Below are 12,263 nucleotides of genomic sequence, written 5' to 3'. Positions count from 1 at the left end.
GTGAACAAGACCCCAAGATACTTGACCTCCTCCGCCTGGGGCAGGACCCCATTCCCAACCTGGAGGGAGCACTCCACCCTGAGAACCGACTGAGAACCATGGCCTTGGATGTGGAGGGGCTGAGTCTTATCTCAGAAGCTTCACACTCACACACTTCACAGCGAACATCCGGATCCTAAGGCCCCCTTAGGAACCGGACTCCCTCGACACCTTAGCTGCGCCTGGAAGTTCCGTCCATGAGAATGATGACCAGAATGAGAGACAAAGGGCAGCCTTGGCGGCGGCCAAAGTTCACCGGGAACAGGCTGGACATTGAGACCGAGGCACCTCCTCCAGTTGCAGGAGGACGGATTGGCACCAGGGTCGTCACCAATCATGGATTCCCAGAGCACTCCCCAGAATGAAACAAACATTCCTGTTACTATTGTGAGTTTTATTACAGTGATATATGGAATCACCACAAACATGTTTTAGACTGCTGTTAATAACCTCGTCATCTGATTGGCCATGAAGCATATAATTGCATTTCCGTTCCCTTGATGATAAACATCAGCAGAACATCACACACACTTCAGGAAACCCACAACTAAGCGTTAAAAAAAACTCCCATCGGTAATGACTGCCGCCCATAGATCACAGAAGGCAAGATATGACAATCGTTCAGATGGAAACGACCAGGAAAATGTTTATTCTCCATTGTGTGTCCGCATGTGTATTGTCAAACTTGTCTTGTAAGAATAGCTTTTCCCACAAACGGAGCAAACAAAGGCTTTTTCTCCTGTGTGTGTCCTCATGTGGGCCGTCATGTTTGACTTATGAGAGAACCTTTTATCGCAAACCGGACAGCTAAAAGGTTTCTCTCCCGTGTGCGTCCTCTGATGTCGAATCAAAGACATCTGCACGGCGAAACCTTCGCCGCAAACAGAGCAGCTAAAGGGTTTTTCCCGCGTGTGCGTCGTCATGTGTCTCTTCAAAGTGAACCTCTGAGCAAAGCTTGCGCCGCACACTGAGCAGCTAAAGGGTTTTTCTCCTGTGTGCGTTCTCATGTGTTTGACGATATTTGACTTTTTAGAGAATCTCTCGCTGCACACTGAGCAGCTGAAAGGTTTCTCTCCTGTGTGGGTTCTCATGTGTGACAGCATGTGTGAATTTTGAGAGAATCTTTTGTCACAAATGGAACAACTGAAGGGTTTTTCTCCGGTGTGCGTTCTCATGTGCAGAGGGAAATATCTCTTATCGGAAAAGCTTTTTGCACAAACGGGGCAGGTCAAACATTTTTTACCCGTCTTCTTCTCAGGGCCTTCAGAGTGTTTGAGGCGAGTGTGAGTCCTCGTCTCGCCCTCGCAGTCTGAATCGCTGCTCAGCGGCTCTTGGCCGTCGTCTCTGCCTTCAGCCTCAGGAAAGTGAGACGCCGCGTCGTCACTGTCTGACAGCGGGGCGAAGAAGACGTCTTGTGGCTCGTCTCCGTCGTCTTCTGTCTTCACGGAGACAACGGTCAGCGGCAACTTGCTGAGATCAGCGTCGTCCGGCCCGAGAAGACACTCCCCCTCCTGAGTGATCCAGAGCTCCTCATCTTCATCTTTAACGCATGGGGGCTGGGGTTCCTCTTTGTCTTTAACTTGGGGGGGCTCCACTTTGGATCCCCAGCCCCCCCGCATTAAAGAATGCTGCTGAGTGGGACGTTCCTCTTGACGACCAATCAGCTTTTGGACGTCTGCAGGATGCAACATAAAAAAATGTTTAAATTCATTTTTGGAGCATAGCATTGAAATATAAAAACAAATGCTATTATATTTCAATTAATAGTATGAGAAACAAGCAACACACTGTTCACTTTTTCTTCTGTGTTAGGGTTCGGGCCCGCAGGTAAACCATAACATCAGTGTGTCAACAGTGCCATCTTGTGGTTGAAAGTAGGAATTGCACACGGTCTTCCAATGTACAGACATTATATTTAGCACACAATATGCTAAATAGTACTCAACGTACGGATGTCTTTTCGTGCTTACGTAACCGTCTCTTTCAGTTAGTTAGTTTTTAGTTTGTTCCTTATCTGATAACCAACAAGCTTACAGCGAGATGATGTCCCAGCTAGCGACATAGCGCCACCTACGGCTTGACTATAAACGCATGTTTACATGGACAAAATAGTCTTAATAATAGGCCTTTATCTTGGTTCGCTGATCTTGAATTTTACCCGAGTTGCGAAGACAAGAAGATATGAAGTAGAAATCCGGCGGACATACGTTCCGTTGGTAGCACAATCGGATTCTTGTAAAAAGCCTCCAGTTGTCGTCGTTGTCGCTCGTTCTCCTCTCTCGTTCGAGAAAGTTCCTCCTCGTACGACGCGATCGTTCTTTCAAACAGCTCGAATATTTCATCGGCCGCCGCCATGAGCCGCTCCCTCACCAACTCTTTCAACATTTCTGGCGTTGTCCTCCACGAAGTACACCAAACAGGGCCGCTGATGCTAATTTTAGCCCTGGCTCCCTCAGCACCGTCACTTCCGCCTTGTTACTCTTCGATGGGCGTTTACGGAAGCGACTGCGTCCGTGACGTCACAATACTGCCATCTTGTGGTCGAGATGAGCGCAGAGGAAGAACGACAAGCTGCCAATTAATTATTCGAGAAAAAAGTCCTATTATTATGAGAAACACACAAACCAAAATTGATTGCAAATGAATGACAATAAAGTCTTAATATTACGTGAAAATTCTATGACAATAACAACGCAATATTTTTGGAAAGAAACAAAACAAAATGTAACCATCGTTCTTTCAAACAGCGCCAATATTTCGTCAGCTGCCGCCAACCGTCGCTCCTTCACCAACTTTCAACATTGTTGTTTTGGTTAGCGTGTGCACCAACAGTGACGCGATGGACCTCCTGCTCTTCAACTTCCGCCTTTTTCTTCTTCTAGGGAAGTTTTGCGGACTCTTTCAACATGTTTGATGTTTTAACCGAGGGCGGTAAATACGCTTGAAGCCTTGCTAATTCTAGCCCTCTTTTCTCCTTTTCCGTCTTTTTCTTCTTCGATGATTTTATGGTAGCCACCACCAATGTGAGGTCACATTGCTGCCATCTTGCGACGGTATTGATACCTGCAAGTGAGTATTCTTATTTTATGTCACCTTTATTTATTTATTCATAATATATATATATATTATTGATTAGTCATTTGTAAGTATTTAATCATGAAACATGAATACACATACTGAAATGACATGTCTGAGGTGCATTTTTAGGAGTTTATGAAGGCATTTTCAAGTCAAGAAAATGAGGAGGAACACAACAGCATGCAAACAAATAATGCAGAAATTAAATCAATGGATCTTTTAGCAACAAACCGTAGAGGAAAATGTTTATTCTCCATTGTGCGTCCGCATGTGTACTGACAATGTTTTCTTATAAGAGTAACTTTTATCACAAAGTGAACAATCAAAAGGTTTCTCTCCTGTGTGTGTTTTCATGTGTGATCGTAGTTCTGCCTTTTGGGAGAATCTTTCCCCACAGACTGAGCAACTGAAGCCATTTCCTCCATCGTGCGCCAGCATGTGCGCTCTCATCCTCGTCTTGTAAGAAAAGCCTTTGCCGCAAACGGAACACCTAAAGGGTTTTTCTCCGGTGTGTTTTTCTTCGTGTGCAATCAAAGACACTTTCTGCGCAAATGTTTTACCGCAAACTGCGCAACCAAAAGGTTTTTTTTCTGTGTGGGTGACCATGTGTGACAGCATGTTTGACTTTTGAGTGCATTGTTTACCACAAACTGGGCAACTAAAAGGTTTTTCTTCTGTGTGCGTTCTCATGTGTGCTCGCAGATGTGAGTTTTGAGAGAATCCTTTGTCACAAACTGGACAGCTAAAGGGTTTCTCTCCAGTGTGCGTTCTCGTGTGTAGCGGAAAATAACTCCTATCAGAAAAGCTTTTTGCACAAACTGAGCAGGTGAAACATTTTTCACCCATCCCCTTTTTGGAACACTCAGCGGTCAGACCTTCATAGCGTATATCTGTGAAGGTCGAGGTAGAGTGTATATCTCTGCTCAAAGGTCCTTGGGTGTCGTCCCCGCCTTCATTCTCAGGAGAGTCTGACGTTGTGTCGTCGCGATCTGATAGCGGAGCTAAGAGCTTGTCTGCTTGTGGTCCGTCTTCATGCTCTTCAGTCTTCATCGAGATAACAGTCCGTGGCAACTTGGCGAGATCGGCCTCCTCCGGGTCCAGAAGACACTCTCCCTCCTGAGAGGTCCAGGGTTCCTCCTCTTCCTCCTCCTCTTTAAGGAGGCGGGGCTGGGGACCCTCCTGCTTCCAAGTGGAGCTCCCCTCCTGCGGCCCAGGGGAGCATTCTTCTTGACGACCAGTCGGCTGCTGGGAGTCTGCGGTACACAGGCGACACAAACAGACTTCAGCTCAGACATGTCAAATGCAACTTTGAAGCAGCTCAAAGCTGAGTATTTTTCCCTGATTGGTCAAAATAGGGATACGCTTATTTCCATTATAAAGCCTTCTAACAACCCCCCCAACAAGGTTTTATATCCATGCTGTCAGCATGTAGTAGCAGTAGTACATTCATGATAACATGTAATACTTCTGTAATTTTCTTCTTCTAGTAATTCTGTAATGGGATATACCTATTTTGCTTATTTTGACTATGTCTCTCCAACAACCCCCCCAACAAGGTTTTATATCCATGCTGTGAGCATGTAGTAGCAGTAGTACATTCTTGATAACATGTAATACTTCCAGTATTTTGCTCATGTGAACATTCGCAATCCTTTCTATGTTGCAACAGGATGTGAACTCAATGAACACAGGAAGGAAGTTCGGTGAATGAATGACGGATGTACTTGTTACTTTCTGCTCATTTTTAACAGCCGCCTTTCTATTATGACTTTACTCCTAATATTTTGTCTTTATTCTTGTAACATTACCCCAGCTGCAGGTCGTAAATGGCCCCCGGGGCCTGGCTTTGGACACCCCTGCTTTAGATGGTCACCCTAACCTGGTGTCGAGGTGACTAAATGACTTTTATCGGACAACTTTTCCCAGAAAGACCCTGTTCGCAAACGGGACCAAGTAGTGGGATAGTAAACAATAGAAGTAGTAAAAAGTAGATAGTCAACATACCTTCAACGTGGAGCACACTCTGGTGAGTCTTGCTAACAGCCTCCAGTTGTCGTCGATGTCGCTCCTTCTCCTCTCTCGTTCGAGAAAGTTCCTCCTCGTAGGACGCCATCGTTCTTTCGAACAGCCCGAATATTTCCTCAGCCGCCGCCATGAGTCGCTCCTTCACCAACTCTTTCAACATTTTGATGCTGTCTTGATATTGACCTGCCTCTTGTCGTCTTGAGTCTCGATTTCCGCCTTTTTACGGCTTTGATTGAGGTTTTACGGCAGTTGTAATGGTTTACTGCTTCCGCCATTTTGCAGCGGTATTAAAGACCCGAGGTTAACCCGTAAGACAAATTACTTGACTGCTACTTCCGCAGTACACCGAGGACATGTTATTTAGTCATCTTCGTTGAATAACATTCATCCATTTCATCAGAGTGTACGCATTGGGCATATTTTTTATTGAACCTTGCCCGGCTCGCTGCTTTCCCCAACATGGCGGACGTGCGTGTTCAGAGCGGATGTTTGCGTTGAAACTTCAAATTAAGAGCAGCTGATATGTCTGTTTTTTTGTCGAACAAGCAATGTTCACAAGTCAAATAATCCGATGTATGGACTTATCAATGTATTTCCCTTAGATTGAAAACTTTTAGTTCAAAGTTATTTTTTTTTCCAGTCATGTCAATCAAAGTGGAAAAAAAAATAAAATTCAGCTACATTATACACATATACAAATTTACATACATCAGCTAGCTAAACAATGGCAACTGTCGCCCTGGACAAGCAGCCCTTTCCTATCGTGCAAGACGCAGGATTCGCCAAACTTCTCTCATGTTAGCTTCCAGTTGTACAATGTTGTTTACAAGCTAATTGCTGATGCTGAATCCATTAGCTTCACAACATACATGTTGTAGGTGCAGATTGGCACCTCTGTGTAAGGCCCTGGTTTACTCGTGTCCACTCGATGAGATCCACACAAAGTCCATATAGTTGCAAAAATGAAAGGTTTTATTTTATAGAATGCTATGACAAAAAGGTTAATTGTTCAAAAAGGATAACTCAAATCAGACACGGTAAAAGAAAACCGTGTGCCTCCACAGCAGTCCAAAGCTTCCACCTCACCGTGCGACACAGCACCTCCCCCAACATGTGCCCGGCCGCACACCTGAATGGAGTCTTTATAATAAGCAGCACCATTATTTGAAACAAAAACAGCAACAACAATTGATTAAAATAAATATTCCCATTTCATATTTCAAACAATATTTAAGGTGTGCATCATAGCATAAATAAACTCTACAATTGACTGGCTCATACACACCGGCCCCTAATTGTTTTCTAAACTTAGAAACAATTACCAAACATATACAATATAACAATATACAAAGGTACATATATTGTTCTTAAACTTAAATCCTATCCTTCACCTTTGTCCACTTTGAAGAGTCTCATACCTGCACGCAGTGTTCTCAACATCTGTCTCATACTGCTTCAAGGAGGAGACTGACCTTGGTGATGGGTCTATCTAGTTCGCTGCTCTTTGTCTTTACACGAACACGCCGAACAAGTCCATGTTCATCTGGCACGGTCTCGATGATCTTACCAATGACCCATGAGTTCCTTGGCGCAGTCTCATCCACCAGCAAAACGATGTCTCCTGACACAAAGTTTCGCTTCTTCTCTGTCCACTTCTGACGTACTTGCAACTCAGGCAAGTATTCTCTCATCCATCGTTTCCAAAAAAGGTCTGCCATATACTGGACCTGCCTCCACCTTCTGCGTGCGTAGAGGTCCTCCTTTTGGAAGACTCCTGGAGGCAGAGAGGGCTTGGTCTTCAGTAGCAGAAGATGATTTGGGCTAAGCGCCTCGAGGTCGTTGGGGTCACTAGTAGGTGTCGTAATGGGTCGTCCATTGATGATAGCCTCAACTTCACACAAAAATGTTTGCAGATTCTCCTCATCCAGATTCTGTGTCTTTAAGGTGGCATTGAGAATTTGTTTGATAAGTCTGATTAAGCGTTCCCAAACTCCTCCATGGTGAGGAGCGACTGGGGGGTTAAACATCCACTTAATGCCTCGTTGTAGCATAGTGTCCTCAATTTTGAAGACGTTCCACTCTTGCATGGCCCTTTTGAGCTCCCGCTCTGCTCCAATGAAATTGGTACCATTGTCAGATCGTAATTCCATCACTTGACCTCTTCTTGCAACAAACCTTCGCGGAGCATTGATGAAGGAGTCTGTATCCAGGGATGCTGCCACTTCTAAGTGCACAGCACGGATTGCTAGACAGGTAAAGATAACACCATACCTCTTTATAGTGGATCTTCCACGTTTAACATCAAAAGGGACCAAAATAGTCCACACCAGTTCTGGTGAAGGGCGGTTCATCAGGTATGACTCTGCTCCGCGGCAGTTCTGCCATCTGTTGTTGTCCAGTAACGCCATGTAGTCGTCGACAAACTATGCATTTGGACAGGATTCTCCTAATTGTTGCACTGGCATTGGGGATCCAGTATTTCAGACGCAGTTTCGATAACATATGATTGCGGCCGCTGTGACCAGTGTCTTGATGGATTTTCTGTAGAATGAGGTCTGACACCTTGGCCAGAATGGCAGGATGTTTGGTTTCCTCTGGCATGGCTGCGCGATTGAGCCGTCCTCCAACCCTCAGGATTCCATCTTGAAGGACTGGGTTGAGTTTGTATATGTGGCTGCTTCTTTTAACAGCCTCACCCTTCTGTAGAGCGCTAATCTCATTTTGGAATTTCTTGCGCTGGCAGTGGCGTATGATTTCCATCTCAGCCTCCGTCAGCTCATCTACTGTGAGGGATCCTTTGTTTATATTTGTTTTTTCTGTTAATTTGGGTTTATGTTGCAGTCTTTTCTGTTGATTCTCATCAGAACTAGACCTTGGACTATGCTCCCTTCTCTCTTGAACCAGACTTAGCAATATGTTCCGAACCTTTAGAATCCATGCCACTGCCTTTTTAAGGCGCATCCATGAGGAGTAGTGGTTGATTAGTTGCTGCATTGCATCTATTTCCTTCAATGTGAGAACATTAATGATGGCAGTTTTCTTCATCTCGGGATCTCCTGTAGTGAGGTATTTTAAATGATCAGGGTTCTCTGGCCAGTTGTCCGTTGACTGGGTGAGAAAGATGGGTCCAGAAATCCAGACCTTGTTTTGTAGAAAGGACTCCACCTTCTGTCCCCTTGATGCATGATCAGCTGGGTTCAAGTGTGAGCTGACATGTCTCCACTGACTTACTGTAGACGCTTTGCGTATTTCTGTTATTCTATTTGCCACGAATGTGCGAAATCTCGTTGTCTCGTTATTAATGTACTTAAGCACTGCTGTGCTGTCTGTCCAAAACATTGAATCCACAGCCTGCAGCTCCAGTTCCTTCTTCAACATCCTGTCCATGAGCCCTGCCATAGTTGCTGCTGTCAATTCCAGCCGTGGGATGGTGGTTGGCTTAAGTGGTGTAACTCTTGCCTTTCCCATGACAAAGCTGCAGTGGACTTGATTTTGATTGTTATGTTGGACTAAGTAGGTGACTGTGCCATAGCCATCTTCGCTAGCATCACAAAAATGATGCAGCTGAGCGAATGTAGACCTTCCAAAGTCTGCTGGCTTGTAACATCGGTCAACTGCAAAGTCGGTGAGTAGCTGCAGTTCCTTAATCCAGTCTAGCCACTGCTGTGTGAGATGATTTGGAATTGTGTCATCCCATCCGAGTTTCATCCTGCATAGCTCTTGCAAGATCTTCTTTGCTGAGAGCACCACCGGAGCCAAGATCACTAACGGATCGTAGATGGAGCTCACCACGGAGAGAATGTTTCTTCTGGTGGGTGGTCTGTGTGGGATGACAATTCGGAATCTGAACTGATCAGACTCAACACACCATTGTACTCCCAAGGCTCTGTCCATAGGAAGTAAGTCTTTGTCCAGGTCAAGGTCTTTCACTTCACATGCCCTTTCCTTATCAGGTATGGCTGCGAGCACCACTCTACTGTTGCTAATCCATTTAGTTAAATGGAAGCCTCCTTTCTGACAGATGGTTTTCAGATTGTGGCAAAGCAACATTGCTTTGTCCTCAGCGCTGACTGACTTGAGGCAGTCATCCACATAAAAATTATGCAGTATTGTGCTAACTACTGAAGCATCAAACAGGTTCCTGTTGTCTTCAGCACATTTCCTGAGAGCATAGCTGGCACAACTTGGTGATGAAGTAGCACCGAACAGGTGGACAACCATCTTGTAGTCCACCAGTGTTTGGCTGATGTCTCCGTCAAGCCACCATAGAAACCTAAGTAGGTCAGCATCTTCAGGTGGCACTCTAACTTGGTGGAACATGGCTTCTACGTCAGCCATTATAGCCACTGGTTCTTGTCGAAATCTTGTGAGGACTCCAATCAAGGTGCTTGTGAGGTCTGGCCCCTGGAGAAGCTGTGCATTCAAAGACGTCCCTTGATAAGAGGCACCACAGTCAAATACAACACGAAGCTTGTGTTTTTTGGGGTGATACACACCATGGTGTGGAATGTACCAAACCCTTCCATCGTTACGACTTAAGTCCTCTTCAGCAACCTTTGTTGCATAGCCTTTGGAGATCATATCACTCATGAAGGTGATGTACTCCTCTTGAAAGATGGGATTCTTAAGGAATCTTTTTTTCAAGTTCAATGCTCGCTGTTCTGCAATAGCACGGTTGTTAGGCATTTTAAGCTCTATATTTTTTAGTGGCAAACCAATGCAATAATGCCCCTGTTTCAATCTGGTAGACTGTGACACACTTTCCATGAATTGGGGGTCTTCTTGGGACATTTCCATCTGCTCCTCTTGGCTACCTTCAGGGAAGTCATATTTGAACTGTTGGTTCCATAGCTCATCCAGTTTGGCCACAGTTATTCTGTTTGATGTAACACATGTTACATCACCAATTGCTTCACAGTTGCCTTCTCTCAATGGGCCATTAACTGTCCATCCAAGTGCAGTTTTGACTGCATAAGGTCCATCATCCACACTCCTGATCACCTCTTCTGGTTCCATAGCCTTTGGCACATTGGTCCCAATCAGCAGACCTATTTCTGCGTCAATATGGGGAATCCGCACTTGCTCCAGATGAGGCCACCTGTTTACGTCCTCTTGTCGTGGGATGTTCCTTTTGTTTGCTGGGATGATCCTTTGAGAGAATACTTCCTGTAGTTCAATGAAGCTGCGGCCTTCAACATCGCTCACCTCTAAGTCCGTGACAACATGACTGGGAACAGTCTTTTGCTCTCCCATAGTTGTTAATAAAATGTTGATCCTTTTCCCATTCAGGTTGAGGTCATTCATCAGCCTTTCAGTGCAAAAGGTTGCAGTGCTGCCCGGATCCAGGAAGGCATACGAATTTACAACTTTGGTGCCGTTCTTCGCCTTTACTTGGACTGGTACGATGGCAAGAATACTGTCCATTTCCCCGGCCCCAGTGCCGGAACATATTTTGTTTGTACTGTTGACGAATCCACTGATCACAGATTGTTTCTCTCCATCATCGGATGATCCTTCCTTCGGTGAAATTTTGTCTTTGCTCTTAATGTGCAACAAAGTGGGATGAGTCATTGAACAGACTTCACAATTTAATTTGTCTTCACACAACTTGCTCATGTGTCCTTGTTTTAAACAGCTGAAGCACAGCCCCTTGCCACGAAGGAAGTCTATCTTCTCTTTGTGCAAAGCCTTTCTCATTTTTTTACATTCCACCATGCTGTGTTGACCTTGACAAAAGAGACATGGCTGGGTGTAAGCATGGGCAGGACCATGAGAATTCCTTTTACTTGACTTTAAATCTGTACTGGCACTTGATGGGTTGCTCACTGGTGTCACTGTTGTGGTGAAAATTGTTTTAGCACTCTTTCTTTGTGTTGTGAGGTTTATTGGAGTCTTCTCTTGAGCTTTGCTGTTGTCCTTTATGTCTCCAAACAACGGATGTAGCGCAATTTTAGCTTGTGTGTTGACAAACTTGACGAGGTCCTTGAACTTGGGTCTTTTAGTTTGCTTCTGTTGGATTTCATAAGCAACACTCCTCCACCTCTCCCTCAGCTTATATGGAAGCTTATTAACAATGGCACGCATGTTAGAAACGTGATCCAGCTCCTCCATATACTCCATGTCGGTCATGGCATTGCTGCAGCTGGTGAGGAAAAGAGCAAGTGCATTGAGAGCCTCACCATCATCTGCCTTGATTGTAGACCAGTTCAAAGCTTTGTTTATGTATGCTACAGAGACCCTATCTTCATTTCCAAAATGTTCTTTTAAAAGTCTTTTTGCTTCACTGTAGCCCTTGTCTGGATCCATGTGAAGGCAACTTCGGATTAACTCCCGAGGCTGTCCACTGGTGTATTGTTCCATGAAATACAAACGATCCTTGCTGCTCTCCGTTTTGCTCTCCACACCGTGTTCAAATGCACTTATAAAAAGTCTGTAGTCCAACGGATCTCCTTTGAAGATAGGAATGTGTTGTGGGGGTAAGGTAGAAAGTCTTTGTTGCTTTACCAGGAATTCTGTAATATCATTTTGGCGCTGCATTATATTGAGCAAGGCTTCAGAGCTTGCTGAGCTTCCACCACTACTGCTGCCTGAAGAGGAACTATGGATACTGCTGCCACGTGAAGCTAAATGTGGCTGTGCAGCAGTCCCAGGGCATGGCGTTTTATTGCTTTTATTTTGTTGATGCTGAGTGATTGCTTGTTGGCTTGCTTCATAATTTTTGTCTTTCACATTTTGCTGCTTTTCTTGTGAATCTAAGAGGATGTCATCCTTTTGGGGTGTCTTTGTGTCCTCAAACATCTGTAAGACCTTAAGTTTAGCATCTGCAGCAGCCAGAGCAATTTGAATCTCAAGCTCCTCCCTCTCAGCCTTGAGCTTATTCTGTTGCTCCTCCAAAGCTTGCCTTTTCTTCAGAGCTGCTGCCTTTGCCAGAAGTGCAGCCCTTTCCAGTTCTGCAGTCAGACGTACTGAAGTTGCAGAACATGAAGAGCCACCAGCAGTGCCCTTTGACCTTTTTGACCTTGTCGACGCTGCTTCTGATATGCTATCTGAAGGGTGGACATTTTCATTGACTTTCCTTGCTTCCTCCATACGTTTATGAACATCTTCCATCCAACCAGTAA

The 12,263-nt window shown here is 44.9% G+C and overlaps 2 protein-coding genes across 3 annotated transcripts; both read right to left on the bottom strand.

Annotated features, from left to right (window-relative positions):
- Positions 1-423: 423 nt before the first annotated feature.
- Positions 424-2,521, bottom strand: LOC131127610 (zinc finger protein 771-like). 2 transcript variants are annotated; one of them, XM_058069667.1, is made up of 2 exons: positions 2,198-2,521; positions 424-1,714 (listed from the first exon to the last, which is right to left on the bottom strand). In XM_058069667.1, the coding sequence occupies exons 1-2, from the start codon at positions 2,379-2,381 to the stop codon at positions 687-689; spliced, it is 1,212 nt and encodes a 403-aa protein (XP_057925650.1). In that variant the 5' UTR covers positions 2,382-2,521; the 3' UTR covers positions 424-686. The 2 variants fall into 2 exon arrangements, with proteins under 2 accessions (XP_057925650.1, XP_057925651.1); XM_058069668.1 differs by having other exon boundaries at positions 2,247-2,521.
- A 709-nt stretch (positions 2,522-3,230) lies between these two features.
- Positions 3,231-5,353, bottom strand: LOC131127611 (zinc finger protein OZF-like). Its single transcript, XM_058069670.1, has 2 exons — positions 5,122-5,353; positions 3,231-4,370 (listed from the first exon to the last, which is right to left on the bottom strand). The coding sequence occupies exons 1-2, from the start codon at positions 5,300-5,302 to the stop codon at positions 3,364-3,366; spliced, it is 1,188 nt and encodes a 395-aa protein (XP_057925653.1). The 5' UTR covers positions 5,303-5,353; the 3' UTR covers positions 3,231-3,363.
- Positions 5,354-12,263: the final 6,910 nt, after the last annotated feature.

This window comes from Doryrhamphus excisus, chromosome 4 (genome assembly GCF_030265055.1).
Source record: "Doryrhamphus excisus isolate RoL2022-K1 chromosome 4, RoL_Dexc_1.0, whole genome shotgun sequence".
Taxonomy (NCBI): Eukaryota; Metazoa; Chordata; class Actinopteri; order Syngnathiformes; family Syngnathidae; genus Doryrhamphus; species Doryrhamphus excisus.
This window is presented reverse-complemented; position numbering and strand designations above follow the sequence as displayed.

Bases quoted from the DNA above. Each gene is read 5' to 3' on its own strand.
- LOC131127610 (XM_058069667.1), bottom strand. From the start codon at position 2,381: ATGAAATATTCGAGCTGTTTGAAAGAACGATCGCGTCGTACGAGGAGG. The intron at 1,715-2,197 runs GTAAAATTCAAG...TGCATCCTGCAG, and splicing joins TTCTTGTCTTCGCAACTCGG to ACGTCCAAAAGCTGATTGGT.
- LOC131127611 (XM_058069670.1), bottom strand. From the start codon at position 5,302: ATGTTGAAAGAGTTGGTGAAGGAGCGACTCATGGCGGCGGCTGAGGAA. The intron at 4,371-5,121 runs GTATGTTGACTA...TGTGTACCGCAG, and splicing joins GAGTGTGCTCCACGTTGAAG to ACTCCCAGCAGCCGACTGGT.